At 34.3% G+C, this 15,856-nt stretch overlaps 2 protein-coding genes across 4 annotated transcripts in view; one reads left to right on the forward strand and one right to left on the reverse strand.

Moving 5' to 3' along the window:
• Cndp2 (Cytosolic non-specific dipeptidase 2) overlaps positions 1-2,871 on the forward strand; it is a 45,078-nt gene extending 42,207 nt beyond the window's left edge. Inside the window, exons 12-13 of one of the 2 annotated variants that reach the window (XM_089230942.1) lie at positions 1,989-2,085; positions 2,777-2,871. In XM_089230942.1, the coding sequence (XP_089087068.1) occupies positions 1,989-2,042 (54 nt within the window). In that variant the 3' untranslated portion in view covers positions 2,043-2,085; positions 2,777-2,871. Of the gene's footprint in view, positions 1-1,988; positions 2,261-2,776 lie in introns of those variants that run through there. The other variant, XM_089230941.1, reaches the window with a different exon arrangement.
• Positions 2,872-12,123: 9,252 nt separating this feature from the next.
• The window catches only part of LOC149086579 (phosphatidylserine synthase 2-like), a 38,968-nt gene continuing 35,235 nt past the window's right edge, over positions 12,124-15,856 (reverse strand). The window contains exons 10-11 of one of the 2 annotated variants that reach the window (XM_089230943.1): positions 14,829-14,974; positions 12,124-14,478 (exon numbers count right to left, since the gene is read on the reverse strand). In XM_089230943.1, coding sequence (XP_089087069.1) covers positions 14,127-14,478; positions 14,829-14,974 — 498 coding nt within the window. In that variant the 3' untranslated portion in view covers positions 12,124-14,126. Of the gene's footprint in view, positions 14,479-14,828; positions 14,975-15,856 lie in introns of those variants that run through there. The other variant, XM_089230944.1, reaches the window with a different exon arrangement.

A 15,856-nucleotide genomic window follows, 5' to 3' on the forward strand; every position in this document is an offset into this window, starting at 1 on the left:
TTCTCAGTGCTTTGAAGTGGTTCTTTTATGGATGCAGATATCTACTAGACTATTCTAGGGAGCCGTGGATGAAATATGACTAGGGCAAGGTAGCCATGGGTTCCAAAAGTTTGAGAAGCGCTGCAGTAGAACTTCAATTTTTTGAGCTAATGTTGGGGAAGGTGACCACGGATAAACTAAAAGCACTTATCCTTTTCATGTCTGCCATTCTGCACAGTTATGAAATGACACAAGTGAATGACACAAACAAGGAATAGTGCTGGTCCAGCCGATGAACCATGTGAGCACATCCGAAGGTACTGGCATGAAGAAAATATTGAAGGAGCTAAAAATCTCTATTCTTCCCATATGTATGTGACTCAAGCCTGTACGCAGAAAATAGAATTATTCGTTGCATTGTATATCCATGAATTATTGCATGGGGGGCTGAAATAGCCTGTGCCCCCAGGTTCTGGCATCAATGATTGCATCTGAATTCTTCTGCGTTATCTTTCAATTGCGAAAAAAAACTAAATACCTCCCGGCATTCTATAACTTTTTTTTTTAACTTTGTGGCATTTCCTGTAATTGACTGTTTATCACCCCCAGCACCATGTTGGTTCTTATGTGTGCATATGGGGCTGCTATTTCAACACATTGACATGGTAGTTCAGCTCTCAGAGTGGGGGGGGGGGGTAGTAGTTGGTTCTGTAAAAGAATAAAGAAATCCAGCAGCTCTACGAATTGAAAATGTTTGTTTTCATCACAAACCTACAGAAAATCTTACATAACCAATGAAGAAACACAGCAACAACACAGAAGAGCTGAAGATGAATTTGAAATTTTTGTAGCATTGTTAATCCACGTACCGATAATCAAGGTTCTACTGTATTTAAAATTAGGCTTTTGTTTTTTATTTATTACTTATGATAGTGATATATAGTCGGTTCTACTTATTATGAACTTCTGCTTATACAGTTGAATTTGATATGCAAAATAAAATGTAATAATTGTTAGCATAAGCCTGTCACTCATAAAATAGATGAAAGAATAAAAATATTGATTCCACATATCACAGTTCTGAAATTTTGACAAATGGAGACAAAAAAATTGAGAAAGTATGGAACATGGTTAGCATCTATGGCTATTCATTTCTTGTCAATTTGCTATGGATAATGTCCAATGACCTTATGGTGAAAGGAAGGTCACACCTTTCATGAGGCCTATTCTAAAACGAGACAAGATGCTTAAACACTGTACCATAGGGTTCATTCTAAGCTCAGCTTTTAGATGATTTTTCGAATAAGTTGAGATCTATCAATATACCTGAATACATTTCATTATACACATTTCTAATGGTTTAAGAAGTTATAAAATAATATGTAATAGACAAAATCGCAACTTTCTTTGTAATGCACCAGTTATCAAAACACTAAGGTCAGTAAATTGCCCTAGCATTTACTGAACAGGAAGACTGAGAAAGATATGTCATTGTAGATTTTTCCCTCAAGCAATATTTAGAATAAATTATCTGAAAAGGCTTGGTATCCTTCCCATTCTCTGATTATAAATTGGAACCATAATCATAGACAATAAGCTATGTAATGGAATGAAGCAAATTTGTTCGATTCAAGCTGAAAATGTCTATGCCTGATGTTCATATACATCACAAGTCATTATAAGCTATTTATTCAACATTTTTCTGATATTGCAAGCTGATGGAGAAAAGAAAAACAATATTATAATATTTTGTGTGTTATTTTCCCCCATTAATCAAATTGACCATAAACAGTAAAACAGTATGGTCAATTTGATTATGAAATTTCATTCAATATTTGGAATTCAAAAGTATCTCATTTTGAGATATATTGAGGTTTTTGAAATAAACCAATTAGCAGGGAGAATGGGCACAATAACTATAATTATTTAATACTTTAACCAGAAAACATTTTTTCCATACGTGAATTTCAGTAGAGTATGGAAATTTATATTTTTTATTTTTTTTACAGACCAAAGTGTTAGCAGCCTATTTCTCTGAAGTTTCTAAGCTTGGGAAATCCTGAACTGAGTTTGAAAAGAATGATAAAATACACTAACAACAAAGAAGTATCTACTTTTTTTTTGTGCCTTGAAATTATGGTTCTTCAAGAAAAGTGTCTAAAATTTCCAAACCATTTGTCTTTTTTTTGATAAATGTGTCATAAATTTGTCTTTTTTTTGATAAATGTGTCATAAATTTGTCTTTTTTGTACGAAATAAAGTATATTACTTATTCTGTTAATTATTTATATATATATCTTGTGTGTGCATTAAAACATGAAAAGTAGAGGGTGACATTACAATTGTCCTGTTCGGACCATTCCACTGTTTCAACTAATGGATCTATACCAAAATTTTTGTACAAAAGCCAAGGAAAAAAAGATTTAAGAGATCCCGAGATTTCTGGCATTAAGACTTACAAAATTGTGCATGCTCCTCAATCTGGAATTTCAAACATATTGGTACATAGGCATACACTGAATTTTCTGAAGGGGGTTTTGTTTTTTCCTGTAAAATAACACTATACTCTCGGCTTGGGAGGGGGGTCCCAAGTCTTTGTGTACGGCAATGTATTGGTACGTGCTAAAAGTATTGTTATACCCTGACTTATGTAAGTTGATGTAAATTTTCCCACTGATATGTTTTTGAAATAGAGAAAACCAAGTTTCAAAATCTTAATGATCATATTGTATTTAATGACATGATTAAAAATTACTGATTATGGCTGTGGAGATTGCTGAAAAAAAATTCCTTTCAGGTGAGAAATAAAGGGCTCCTGCAAATTGGCTGTGAATTGAAATGTATTTCATGATAAAGACTCCATTAAATATGGCAAACACTTTTTTTCGAATATCCGTATTTGTAGTTATTTTTCCAAACAAATATCTCTTCGTTCACAATTTCTCACTCAAGATTAAAAGTTCGAGTTAGCTATGGGAGTGTTCCGGATAATTTTTCACAATTATATATAAAATTTATTTTCTGTTGTGTGTGTCTATACAAACTATATCGATCGTCGCCAAATTTTACATATATACCAAATGGAACTCAACTTGAACGATAGGCTACTTTAAACGTTCGTCAGAGCAGGCAAATGGGCGAAAAACTGTCAAGCAACAATGGTTTCTGGGCCTCAGCAGTCACTTTCGGAACAATACAATTGTTACAATTTGAAAAATATTATAAAATACTCCTTATAGCGAAGTAACTCCTGCTATAAGGAGTATTTTAAATATTTTTCACTATTTCTGTTACTCATGAAGAAACTTCATATAATTCCGAAATGGGTATAGCTGTTGTAAGGTTCAGGAGAAAAGAGGTTGGAAAAAGGCAGAGGAGAAACAGGAGTTGCGAGAGAGAGGAACGAGTTGAGACATTCAAAAAAGAAGAGTGTAAAACTTTGTACCAAAGAGACAGGACAGTTTCGTTGGAGGTGTTGGATAATAAATTAAAGTGTTGTTTTCTTCTTTTGGGAGTCTAGAATCCAGTTATTTCGTCCTGAAATCGTAGTGGAGGTACAGCCGAGGACCTACGACCGAGAAGAAGTCGGGGGAAAGTTTACTGCCGTGGTTGCTTTTTACAATTTTGGATCAACTAACGTCGGTCGTTCAATTGTATTATCTAACTGAAAAGGTAATTCATTTCCACTTTCGGAACGTTTATTTTGGTTACCACGGTTCCCTAGCAATGCGTTTCAGGCGTGTATATATGCCCTTACAATGGTTTGTCACTTCTTCAGGGGTGGGAACTCTGTTCCGCACTGCACCAAAATTAACATCTTACAGTGCCATCTTGCTCGAATTTTTTTTTTTTTTTGCCCAAATAGCCAAAATAGCAAATTTTGCTTCAGTATGCCCGGAGTTTTGGAAAGAACGGCAAAAAATTTTTGTTCCTGCTTGCCGCGAAATGATTCTTTCCGAGAAGAGCGGGTTTTATTCCACTGTACTTCAACTATCGGCCCCTCATTGGCTTTCCATCGCGAAACCACGATAATATTCTTGATCATGAAACAGAAGATGGTTTGCAATGGTCTTTCAGCTTTAAAGCGCGAATGTGAGTCAGTTTTAGTTTTCAAAAAAAAAAGTCGCCACTGGAAGCAACAGAAATTACTGTAGTCGATCTTCATTGCGTCAAATCCCAATGTTTCATGAAAAAAAATTTCATTCTGGGTGTAAAAGAGCAAGTCCGCTGAATTATGAATGCTAATTTAGAAACTAAACCAAATAACCAGCGTTAAATCACCGATGTTGCCAAATAACAAATGTCAAGTTACCAATCTCGCTAAACGTGTTGATTCTTCCGAAATTCTCTCCCATTTTGCAACAATATCTTTCAGAGTATAAAAAATTGAAATATATAGAAATTTTTTAGCCCATTCGAACTACTGCTGTTCAAGACAGCAAATAGTAAGTATAGCAAAAATCATCTTAAATAGTGTGAAAAATTCTATAACAGCTGCTCTTTCAAACAAGGTGTCAAAAGCCTGAAACACCAAAAACAAAATCAAGCTGATGAAAAGATGTTTGACAATAAAAGAGTGCAGTTGTTTCATTTTGAAAATGCGTGGGGTAACGAAAATATTCTTGTCAGTTAATTTTGCTGCTCCAATTTATAAATATCTGCTCCGAATCCTGAATTTTGCTGTCCCGAAATGTACTTTGTGTCACTTCCCACCCCTGCTTCTTCAATGCTGCCAGTATATGTTGCTATACTGGCAATATAGGTGTCATGTGCTTTATCGGCACCAACAGGCATTTCACTATGGACATTTGTTCATGGAAATTTTCATTTCATCCAGACATTGTCTTTCTACGCACGGAGTGAGCAGGGATCACATAGCCTTGAGAGAGGTCACACACCCAATAATGGTGTCCTTACTGGTTGCAGTTGTCAGTAGCCTTCGTTGAATAATTGTAACATTGTAATCACAATGTCTTTTCTTCCTTCCTTGGAGGATAACACTTGAATGACCCGTAAGGCACCGGCATCTCTCTGCAATGCTACCTTATTAGCTGGGTCCTTCTCTTATGGCTCCCCGGCATTCTGAACAGAATTGTTCTGATCCCACCATCGTCCACATTGGGGATTCCAGCTTCTGGAGTGGCCATTACTTTCTGCGAAAGGACTTCGTCGCGGCAACCTCCAAGTAGGATGACGTGTTCTTTCATTGTGATCAACTGGTCACTCCAAATGTCCAAAGCGAGTCCATACTTCTTCAGGAAGTCCAGTCCGAGGATGCACGAGTCCTGGATGTGAAGACGGCATGACGATAGGTGACAGACATCAACTTCGCTGAGACTTCCAACTTTCCACATAGTCATTTTCTCTGCAGGGTCAACAACGGTGCAACATGAAGTCGCTGCTGGAATCTTTGATTCACGTCTCTCCAAACGATGCTGACGTTCGCTCCAAGGTCGATGCCCATCCGGCATGGAAACTCAAGTTCGCCGTCTACGTACAGTCCATACAATGCTGCTGTGAGCGATGATACACTCGACCTAGAGCACTTCCTTCAGCAGCAATGACTTGCTTCACACTGGCAACCTCCGGCAGCGATGGGCGTGTTGATAGATGAGGTGACAGCGGTGAGATCGTCCTTGCCAGCAGTCCTCGACTCCAGTTTGTCCATGAATGCTTTCATCTGAGCCATCTCTCCATCCGCTGCTTGAAGTGTTCTTCCATCCCTTTTTTCTCTATACTTTCTGTTTTGACCATCCAAGTCCTTGTAGTGTTTCGCTCCTGACACCAGTTTTTGTCGCTTCGCCACTGGGTCTCGTTGAACCTGTCACAAGATTCGTGCCCTTGCACGGATCTCTCCCGGGTTCTTTGCTGGGGACTTGAAGATGGGCAAAAACTCACAGGAACAAGGATTTGAGAACAAATAAATGCCTTTATTTACATAAACTAGAAGGACTGCTAAAACTACAACAGCCTTCCAAACGTACGTCTTTCCACCTCGAAATCTACTGTCCTATACCCTAGAATCTCGTTCTTCCATTTGAACAATCGCATGCCACACGTATCTTGCATGCGTTCACAAGCCTCTTCAAATTCCTACCTTTCGTAACAATAGGTTTGGCAGCCTACAAGACCATCATTCATAAGAAAAGGGATTGTTTAAAAATTGGAGAGAATTGCTTCGATTAAAAATGGAATAGAATGTCTAATTTTTGTAAACCATTCGTGTGCCGCTTCTGATACTATGACGTGGGTTGGACACCCTTGCCCTAATGTATAAATGAATTTCTGACATTTGTTTTGCACGTATCAAAATGCTGCCATTTGATTTCAAAATGGGATTCGAGAGTGGCCATTGCATGAGTTTTTTTGTAATTTTGGTGGTGTATGTATGTCTCTCTGCTTTCAGTGGAGAGAATTTTTTTTTCTCAAAGAACATTTTACTTTGAAGAACCCCAGACCTTTACGAATCAATTAATAACTTCATTGATTGTTTTGAGAATAACAAACCCAACAGAATGTAGTCACACAAGAAAAATCTTTTTATTGCATTTTAATGCTAAAGTAAAACCAGAGGGGACCAGAACGTAACATTTATAATAAAATATATATATTTTTTTTCAATCCACATTACAGAAAACATTTGCACTTTTTTTTAAAATAAGAAAAAAAAAGCTGTGAATGTAGCTTTCAAGTAAAACAAAAGCTGTTAGCACATACAAAAATTGAAACATACAGGGTGTTGGTAAACTGTTTAAAAAAAGTTGGAGGGATGAGAAATAGTACCCATCATGGCAAACACAATATTTACAATGGAACCTATGTTTGCAATCCACTCGGAATGTCAGGAAAGTGTAATTTAGAAACACGTCCAGCAAGTGCTGACTTCTGATGTTTCTGTTCTGCTGGAGAAGCAGAAACAGCACTTTTTTTCAGAACATAAAAGTCAATCATTCGCTGTATGCAAATTTCTAGTGAGAAGCAGCCTCAACTTTTGCAGCCGATTGTCGTGAGAATCCTTGTTGTAGCAGACAAGATCAATACAACACCAGGATTCTATAAGAGGATGCGCTGGTCTTTCATTTGTGTTCAAGACATTCAAGAGTGTCGTTGTACAACATTCTTGAATGGCACTTCGAGCACTCTTTCGCTAATCTAGACAGGATTAATCAACTCATGATTTTGTCTTTTTCCCACTGTTGAGCCCTCAACATGGACAATTTACTTTACACTTTTTGACACTGAGTGGATTGTAACCATATGTTCCATTGTAAATATTGCTCATCTTGATGGGTACTATCACTCTCCAATTTCTTTTAACAGTTTACGAACACCCTTTATTCTACATAATTGAACACATCAACATCTTCACACAGACTAACATACAATTTGAACTAAATATATTTCTCAAACCACATTTCAAACACAAATTTTATAGGGGTTTTTTTGGTGAGGTAAAAAATATATAAAAGTGTGAATGTATCTTGCCAGTACATATTATGAAAAAGTTTATATGTAGTCTTGTTGAAAAAAAAAAGGAAAAATTTTGTGACTAGAGAATCTCTTTTTCATACAAAATATGTATTTGAAGTTTTGGAAATGTCAAATTATTTAGATCACATTTTCAAAATTTTTTTTTAAAAAAATTCACTATACATAAATATATAAATTTCCTACATTGAATCAAAATGATCATACCACAATGTATTCTGCAGATTAAAATTCTTTTATTCCAAGTTAAAAATTTTAAATACAAAAATTACCAAAATTTTTTAAATGATAAATTCTTGTACATTAATAAAAAGTGAGAAAAAACCTGCTTTCTTTCTTATAGTAAACTTGCCATTTGTCCAAAATTTCAAATTTTTCTTTCTGGTATAAAATTTTCAAGTATAAGCTCATCACGAAACAGTGCTGTTTTCCAATTTTAAATTGAATAAAATTGGATTGCAGAAACTGTAGAAAAAGCAATCTCAAATCCAACTGCATCAAAGTTAGATAAAAATAAATGAAAAAATAACTATGGTGTGGCAAACAAGGCTTACTAGGCTGTTTGTGGCCATGGTCTTCAACATTTCTAATGTTTCACCCATACCCGTGGCAGGCATCTTGAGAGACTACTTTCATTTCTGAAGATGCTCACCACAGCCAAACATCCCAGTAAGTTCTTGTTTTCAATTAGACGCGGGACGTGAAAGCCTACAACAATGGACTATGGTGTTGTTGAGCTAATAATTTAGTCACATGATTTAACCCCTTCACATAAAGACTTTTGGCAACAAATTTGGATATGTGCCAGAAGCACCGGTGATAAATCTAAAAAAATTGGTTCCCTTGTTCCCATGCTCGAAATAGAGTAGATTTCTTTTTTCCTTTCGCCCTCTCTTTCTCTTATATATAAAAAGTAAAAAGATACATTTTATGTGGGGAGGGGAGATGAATAAATAGAAGTACAGAAATAATGGGGGAGGGACAAAAAATAACTTCTGTACACAGGGTTACAATGAAGCTTCGCAATCAGAAAAGAGGTAAAAAAACTAGGGAGAGCTGGAACTAATTTTTTTTTATTTGCATTATGACGAGATATTTCATCCCTGATCTTTAAGGGGTTAATATACCTGAAGAAACTAATATTGTTCAAAATGAAAAAAAAACAAACATTCCCTGTTGTAAAACTCAAGCATGAAATTGAAAACTGATAATGAAAAGTTTTTATGTTTTTTTCCTTACTAAAATATCAGACCAATTTGTCTATCTTTCCACAAGCTAAGCTCAAATTAGTGGAATCCTCAATAAAAAGCAGCAATCCTTGAATCCATTCTTAACAGTAGAGCCTAAATACCTTTTTCGGGAGATGGGATTCACTATCTTAATTATCTATGTATCAGAACAGCTGAGATACACGTCATAATATTGCTGTTAATAGTCGCTTCCTTACCTAATGGAAAATATGTCACAGCAATTAACTAAATTGCATCTCTTAGAAAAATAATCTCATTTCCAGATTTAATTTCTATTTTAGGACCAATGAATTCGCAAGAAAAAAATACCTCAAGTGTGTTCTTTTCTTTTATCCTTAAAAAATTACATCACCAGGGGTTTTTCTAGCCAACATTTTGGTTTATTTTCTTGACCATTCACAAAATGGATATGAAAAACAGACCACAAAATACAAATTAGCCCATTTGTACCTACTGTACTCATTTGAATACATCTTAACAAGAAAACGTGTGTTGAGAATTTTTTTGGAAAAAATTGATTGAAAAAAAATTCTGAACCATAAATTTGACATTAAATATTTTTTGTATGTAATAAAATAAATTGTTCCCCACAAAATTAATTATTTTTTTATGAAATTAACTCTTTTGCTGCACAAACAGTTGGAATCATGTCTTTCTGTATGCGTGAGAAAAAAACAACTTTTTGTTTTATTCTGTGAATCATCAGAAAATGATTGAGTGCACTATTACTCATCTATTTATAATGGAACAGCTTAAGGATCATTTTTACAAAAACAGGACCCTAATAAAAGTCTGGACAGATTCCTGATATTTGTTATAACTTTGAATGAAGAAAATATATTATGCATTGACAATAAAATGTGTCTCAATGGAAAAGAAAAAACGCTTGAATAAAAAGAAAAAGAATGTTGCAGGTTTAACATCAATGAAATATTCACAGTGAGCTTTTGTAACACATAAGAAAAACATTAAGGGTTGTAAAAATTGCCCTTACGAGCTTTTAAATAAAAATATGTATAAGATTTTTCTTCAAAATATCTAAAAATAGGAACTTTTTTTTAAATGAAATGAACATCATCACAATAGAAATTCAAGAAATACATATTTCGGATTATAAGATACACTATATAGCCATAAGTCATGAAACACTTTGAAGGCCAGAGATTTTTTTTGAATTTCTAAAAAATAATTGATGAACGTTTTTCTGAAATTTCGGTCATGTGAATACTATGCGTATACTCACAATTTCCAGTGAAAATTTAGTCACTAGTGCATTTCGGGAAGTGACCAGAAATTAGATACAAACTTTTTAATCAACCTTATAGGAGCCATTCAAGTATTACGTCAGCAAAGTTTTAGCCATTTTTGATTCCCCCTCCCCCTGTAAGCAAAATTTCGTCAGCTCTGCTCTACCTCCTAACACATATTGGGATCAGAGACGTATGCGCAGGGAGCATAAGGGGTTTCATGACTCCCCTCAGACTTTTATTTAAAAAAAATTGAAATTTTGGACATTTTCTTATTTTTTTTAAATAAAAATTTCGAAAGTAAAAACCTTTACATGTGTGTTGTTATAATCAATTCATGTTAATTTCAATGCTATTTGAAGGCTAAGAACTCAAAATTTCTTTTTAAGAAATTCATTGCAACCCACCCTCTAAGCCATACTTTCCCAAACTTTTCATTCCATCGCCCCCTTCTCCAGAAATTTTTCTCTCTCATTGCCCCCCAACTCAAGTGAACTCATAGGACCCTATGTTGAATCCATAGCTTTCATTGCCCTCTCCCCTAGGACTATTCCATAGCCTACCAGGGGCGATATTGCCCACTTTAGGAAACACTGCTCTAAGCCATATATGGTATAATTCCTTAGACAGAATGTGGCCTGCCACCTCAAACCTAGCTTTGTAAAAATTAACTAAGCGTCACATTTATAAATTGCTCAAGCAACCTGTGGAACAATTCCAGAGCATTCAAGTGGCTCATGGCACATTTTCAGCCCACTCAAGTTGGCAAATTCACAGATCACTTAAGTGGCCCACGACATGGTTACAGAACACTTGAGTGATCCATGGCACATTTAGAGATCCCTTGAGTGACATGTGGCACAGTTTTAGAGCACTTAAGAGGCCTCTAGTGGAGTTCTACATCACTCAAGTTACCAGCGGCCCAGATTACTTGAGTGATCCACTGCATAATTACGGATCACTTGAATGATCCACTGCATAATTACGGATCACTTGAATGATCCACTGCATAATTACGGATTACTTGAGTGATCTACTGCACAATTACGGATCACTTGAGTGATGTGTGGCACAGTTCCAGAGCACTTATTCGGCCCAGACACATTTTCAGATCATTTGGATATGCAAAACATTTAGAGATCACTAAAGTAGCTCTGTAGGGGAATTATCAATAGGGAGAATATTAGTTCAGGTGCCCACAAACTAGCTAAAGGTTTTTCTCGTTTTTGGCCCACCAAGTGAGATGCCATTTAGAATGTTTCATATTTTTATAAAGGGTGGTTAATGACGTAAGCATCACCCAAACTCGACGCCCCCCCTTGTCATAAAAAGTTGGAAACCTCCCCCCACCATAAATGCTGGCATAATACTTGAATGATCCCATATTAGAAAACAAAAAAGTAAAAATGGTTAGTAACTTTCACAAAATATTTTATATGTTATTTTCAATGATTGTGTTCGTACATTTCCTTGAAAATATTACACACATTTTCACAGGAATGTTTCTCCTAAAAATTCTAATTTTCGTTTCACGTTTCTTGCTTATAACAAGCAGAGTTTTCAACCAAATTGCACAAAATGTACAGAAAATATGGCAACAAAAATTATACAACAAACTGAAATTTAAGTTGAAACCATCTTGCATTTTATGAGATATAGACATTTAAAGAGAATAATTTTTAAGTACGCATACACAGAAGATATGAATATTATTTTCTATTATTTTATTGCCAACTATATACAGGGTTATACCCTATGTATACAGGGTATAGCCTGTGTATAGATATAGCTATATACAGGGTATAGCCTGTATACAGCTATACCTATGTATACATAGCATTTTACTGGCAAACCATCAATCCTAGAAGTATACTTCCAATTTGGAAGAGTATCTAAATAATGTGTGGATCTCAGATATATGTCATTCATGTTGCAAGGGGTTGTACAGTTACTAAAATAAAAATGTAAGCTTTTTATACGGACACTCGGTGCCGAAAAACCCAATCAGAAAGTTGTTACCCTGTCTCTCTTGACGCCAACAAAAAAAAAATTTAGTTTCTAAGTGCAATATTCACTGAGATATTCAAATTCAAACAGCATTAAATGTGGGCAAACCATTTACTCATATTTAATACTGTTTTTTCCCAACTTCCCTTCGTTTTTCAAATTCTAATATCTAAGCCAATATCGCACTTATAAACGCGGAATTTTTTAGTTGGCCTTGGGAGAGACAGGGCAACAGCTTTCTAGTTGGGTTTTTGGGCATAGGGTGTCTGTATAAAAAAAACTAACATTTTTATTGTAATAACTATACAACCCCTTGCAACATGCATGACATATCTGAGTACTACACATTATTTGGATACTTTTCTAATCGGAGGGATACTTCTAGGATCAGTGATTAGCCAGTAAAATGCCATACACCATGTTACCTATGCACTGTATATAAAGCAAATTTTGTGAAAATTACAGTTAAATATCAAAAATTCAGAAATTATCTGTGATATCTTGAGCTGTAATTCAGTTGCTTGATGAAAGTGGCTGGATTGTAAGGGATTTTCCACAAAGTGATGTTTCAATTATTTTCTGTCATTTGATCATCTCCTTCAGTTTTTTCATTTTGATATCATACATGTATGTAATGTTCAAGCATTTCTTTTATATATCATCAGACACACATCTTTCTCACTCAGAAGACTTACTCTCGAAATAATCAAATGACCAAACATAACCAAAAAGACAATTTGTGTAAAATCTCTCATCATCTACCTACTATCAGGAAATAGCTTAAATACAGCTCACTCTATCGCCTATGTTTTTCTGTTTTTTCATGGTATTCAACTGTAACTTTCACAAAAGTCACTCTATATAGTTAGCAATCAATCTATAAAAAATAAAATTTATATCCTTCATACATATGTGTTTAAACTATTTCCTTCAAATGCTCATATCTCATGAATTATTAAATAACTTCATTTTGTATAATTTCATATATAATTTTTAACTAGAATTTTCTGTACAATTTGGTTGAAAACTGCACTTGTTATAAGCAAAAAATGTGTAGTGAAAATTAAAATTTTTAGAAGAAGCATTTCATATCTCCTTGAAAATACTTGCAATCTGCCTGAAAATGCATGCAAACATTGAAAATAGCAGGTAAAATATTCTGTGAAAGTTATAAATCATTTTCACCTTCTTCTGATACAGGGTTGATCAAAAACCTTTTTTCCTTATTCAATTTTTCATCGATCCCTCAAATGTACTAGTGACTAAATTTTCACTGGAAATTGTGAGTACACACGTAGGGTTTACATGACAAAAATTTCAGAACAATTCATTCTACACTTTTCTAGAAATTAAAAAAATCCTCTGAACTCCAAAGTGTATCATGTCTTATTGGCTATATTGTGCATAAGATAAGCTTCTGGCATAAAATTTGAGAGATTTCCCACAGATGATGAACGAATTCAATAAAAATAGGTTCATTGAAAATCGGGAAAGACAGCAGATCAAATAACAAAAATCTATACGAAAAACTTACATTCCTCCACTTTTCTTCGTAAAGTTTTCTGACTCCCAGTCTAATTTGTTGTTTAGAAGCAAATTGTGAGCATAATGAATTTAATGAGAGAAAGTTTTTCATCAATGTTTCCAGTTTTGTACTTCTGGTATAAAGATCTTTATAGACAGAGATTATCAGTTAGTATCATGAGCAGTGGGTACCAATTACTTCACAACCCTGCAAGAATTGCTGCAAATTGTAAATTGCCCATAAAAGACCCCATTCATAAATTTCACATCAAACATTTCTAAGAAAATTAGGGCCTTATTCTAAGAAAAGGGCCATTTCTAAGAAAATTAAACTGCCTATTAGGTTAGATTGAGCAAGGATTCTAATTTTTTGTTTGCCATGTATTTAAAAAAAATTGGAACACAACTACTGTGAAAACTAATTTTCTTCCAGTTGAAAACCATTAAAGATAAAAAATTCATAAAAGAATTAAATAAGAAACTAAACTAAATCACACAAAATGCTTAAAAAACAAATAAAAAAGCTCAGTGAAAATCACAAGTAAAACTTTGAGGTCAATATAATCCAATAGCTTTTCATCAAGCAGATTAGATACTTACTACAGTTAATTAATTAAACACTCAAGCATCATCACTGAACATGAGCAGATCGATACTTGAGTGTACCATTCTTCATACCATTTCTTCCATACATTTTCTCGTTTTTAAATAATTTACCTTTGATCGAAAAAGAAGAAGACTGTTTTTCTGTAAGTATTTTTTCCACTTTTCTCACCCTTTCCACACCTAAGAATTTCGGATGAATGAAAAAATTCCATGCAGTCCAAGTAAAAAGTGCAATAATCCCCAAAATCCAGAAGTAAAGAACATGGGATGGTAACGGTTTCGTAATAGTGTGAGAATCAAATTTTGCAATGACTAGAAATTCTGTTGTTATTATTGCTATCATGACCCATGACTGTCTGCCAAATGTCTGACAATTCCTGTATTTTAAGGGGAAAAAAATTTAATTAGAATAAAAAATGTAAACTTTTATATTTGAATAAGAAATTTCATACTGAATGATACCAACGCAGATCATCAACTCGGAAATCACTATTAAACATAATTTTTTGCAAAAAGAGAAACCAGCTTAGTAAACATTAGTTTTAAAATATTCAGAGTTATAGGATCTCCCTCACTCAAATTTCTAATACCTGATGTATTATACAAAAATGTATTTTCATCCATATTTAGAAATTATAAATGGGAAGATGTAATAGAAGTGATGAGATTGGTAATTTTTTTTTTAAGCGCTAATTGTGTATTAAATGGTTGTAACAATTTCACTTACGGGTCATCAAGATACTGAAAGAATTCTCTGATAGAAACTGCACCTGCTAGAGCCATGAGTACCAAACGAAACAAGTTGAGTAAATGTGGTGGTTCCAACCATAAAACAAATTTCAAATAGAAAGTATTCAGTTCCAGCAGCAAAGACTAGAAAAAAAAGAAGGTAATAATAGCAATATTTAACAATCATATACTTATACTGCAAAAGCCTTCATTGTACTAAATAAAATAGAAGCAATACTTTCACACAGCAAAACACTAGTCATAAAATTCCTTATTGTACAAGTACAGCCAGTATGGAGATTTATTTTATAAATACCAAAATTCACTTAAAACTCTCTCCCTCTCTCTCTCTGTAGAGAAAGTACTACTAGATTGAAGATGTCAGTGCAGGTTTGCCAAAGTCATGCGTGGGCAGGGGCTACACAGGATTGTCCCTTGGAAGGAACATGCTGGGTTGAAGGTGAGCACAATGAACTTCTTTTAAAGAATTTTCAGTTACTAATCTTTTCAAAAAAGCCTTTTAAGTTAACAAAAATTGATTAAGATAACATATAATTATAAAGGTAATTTTTTTTTCGATATTTCAATTACAGTAGAATCCTTCTTAACGGTCACCCCTGATTCATGGCCAAATAAAAATATTTCAACAAAAAGCCCATTTAAATAAATGGTCACCCTCAGATACAGTCACGGATACCATTTTCATCATTCATTCCATTGAACGGGACTAAATCCATGTACAGACACCAATAGTTGCAATTTTGGTGCAAGTTATGCTCAACAGATCGCAGCACAAATTCTAATATTTGCTCCATGTTCTATTTTTAAATGAAATATTTGGTTCATTAATGTTTGGCAACTGATGTCAGTTTTCTGATTGTGCTCAAAACTTTTACATGATTTCACACTGTTAAAAATGTGGCCAGCTTTAGTAATCGTCGCTTAAGAAAAGATTCTGCAGAGGAAAAAATTGATACCATTGAATACAGTGAAAAACATAAAAGGGAAATTCATACTCTTGCAAAT

This window comes from Pholcus phalangioides, unplaced genomic scaffold (assembly GCF_987345545.1).
Source record: "Pholcus phalangioides strain wild (caught in Gottingen) unplaced genomic scaffold, Ppha-v1.0 ptg000004l_1, whole genome shotgun sequence".
Taxonomy (NCBI): Eukaryota; Metazoa; Arthropoda; class Arachnida; order Araneae; family Pholcidae; genus Pholcus; species Pholcus phalangioides.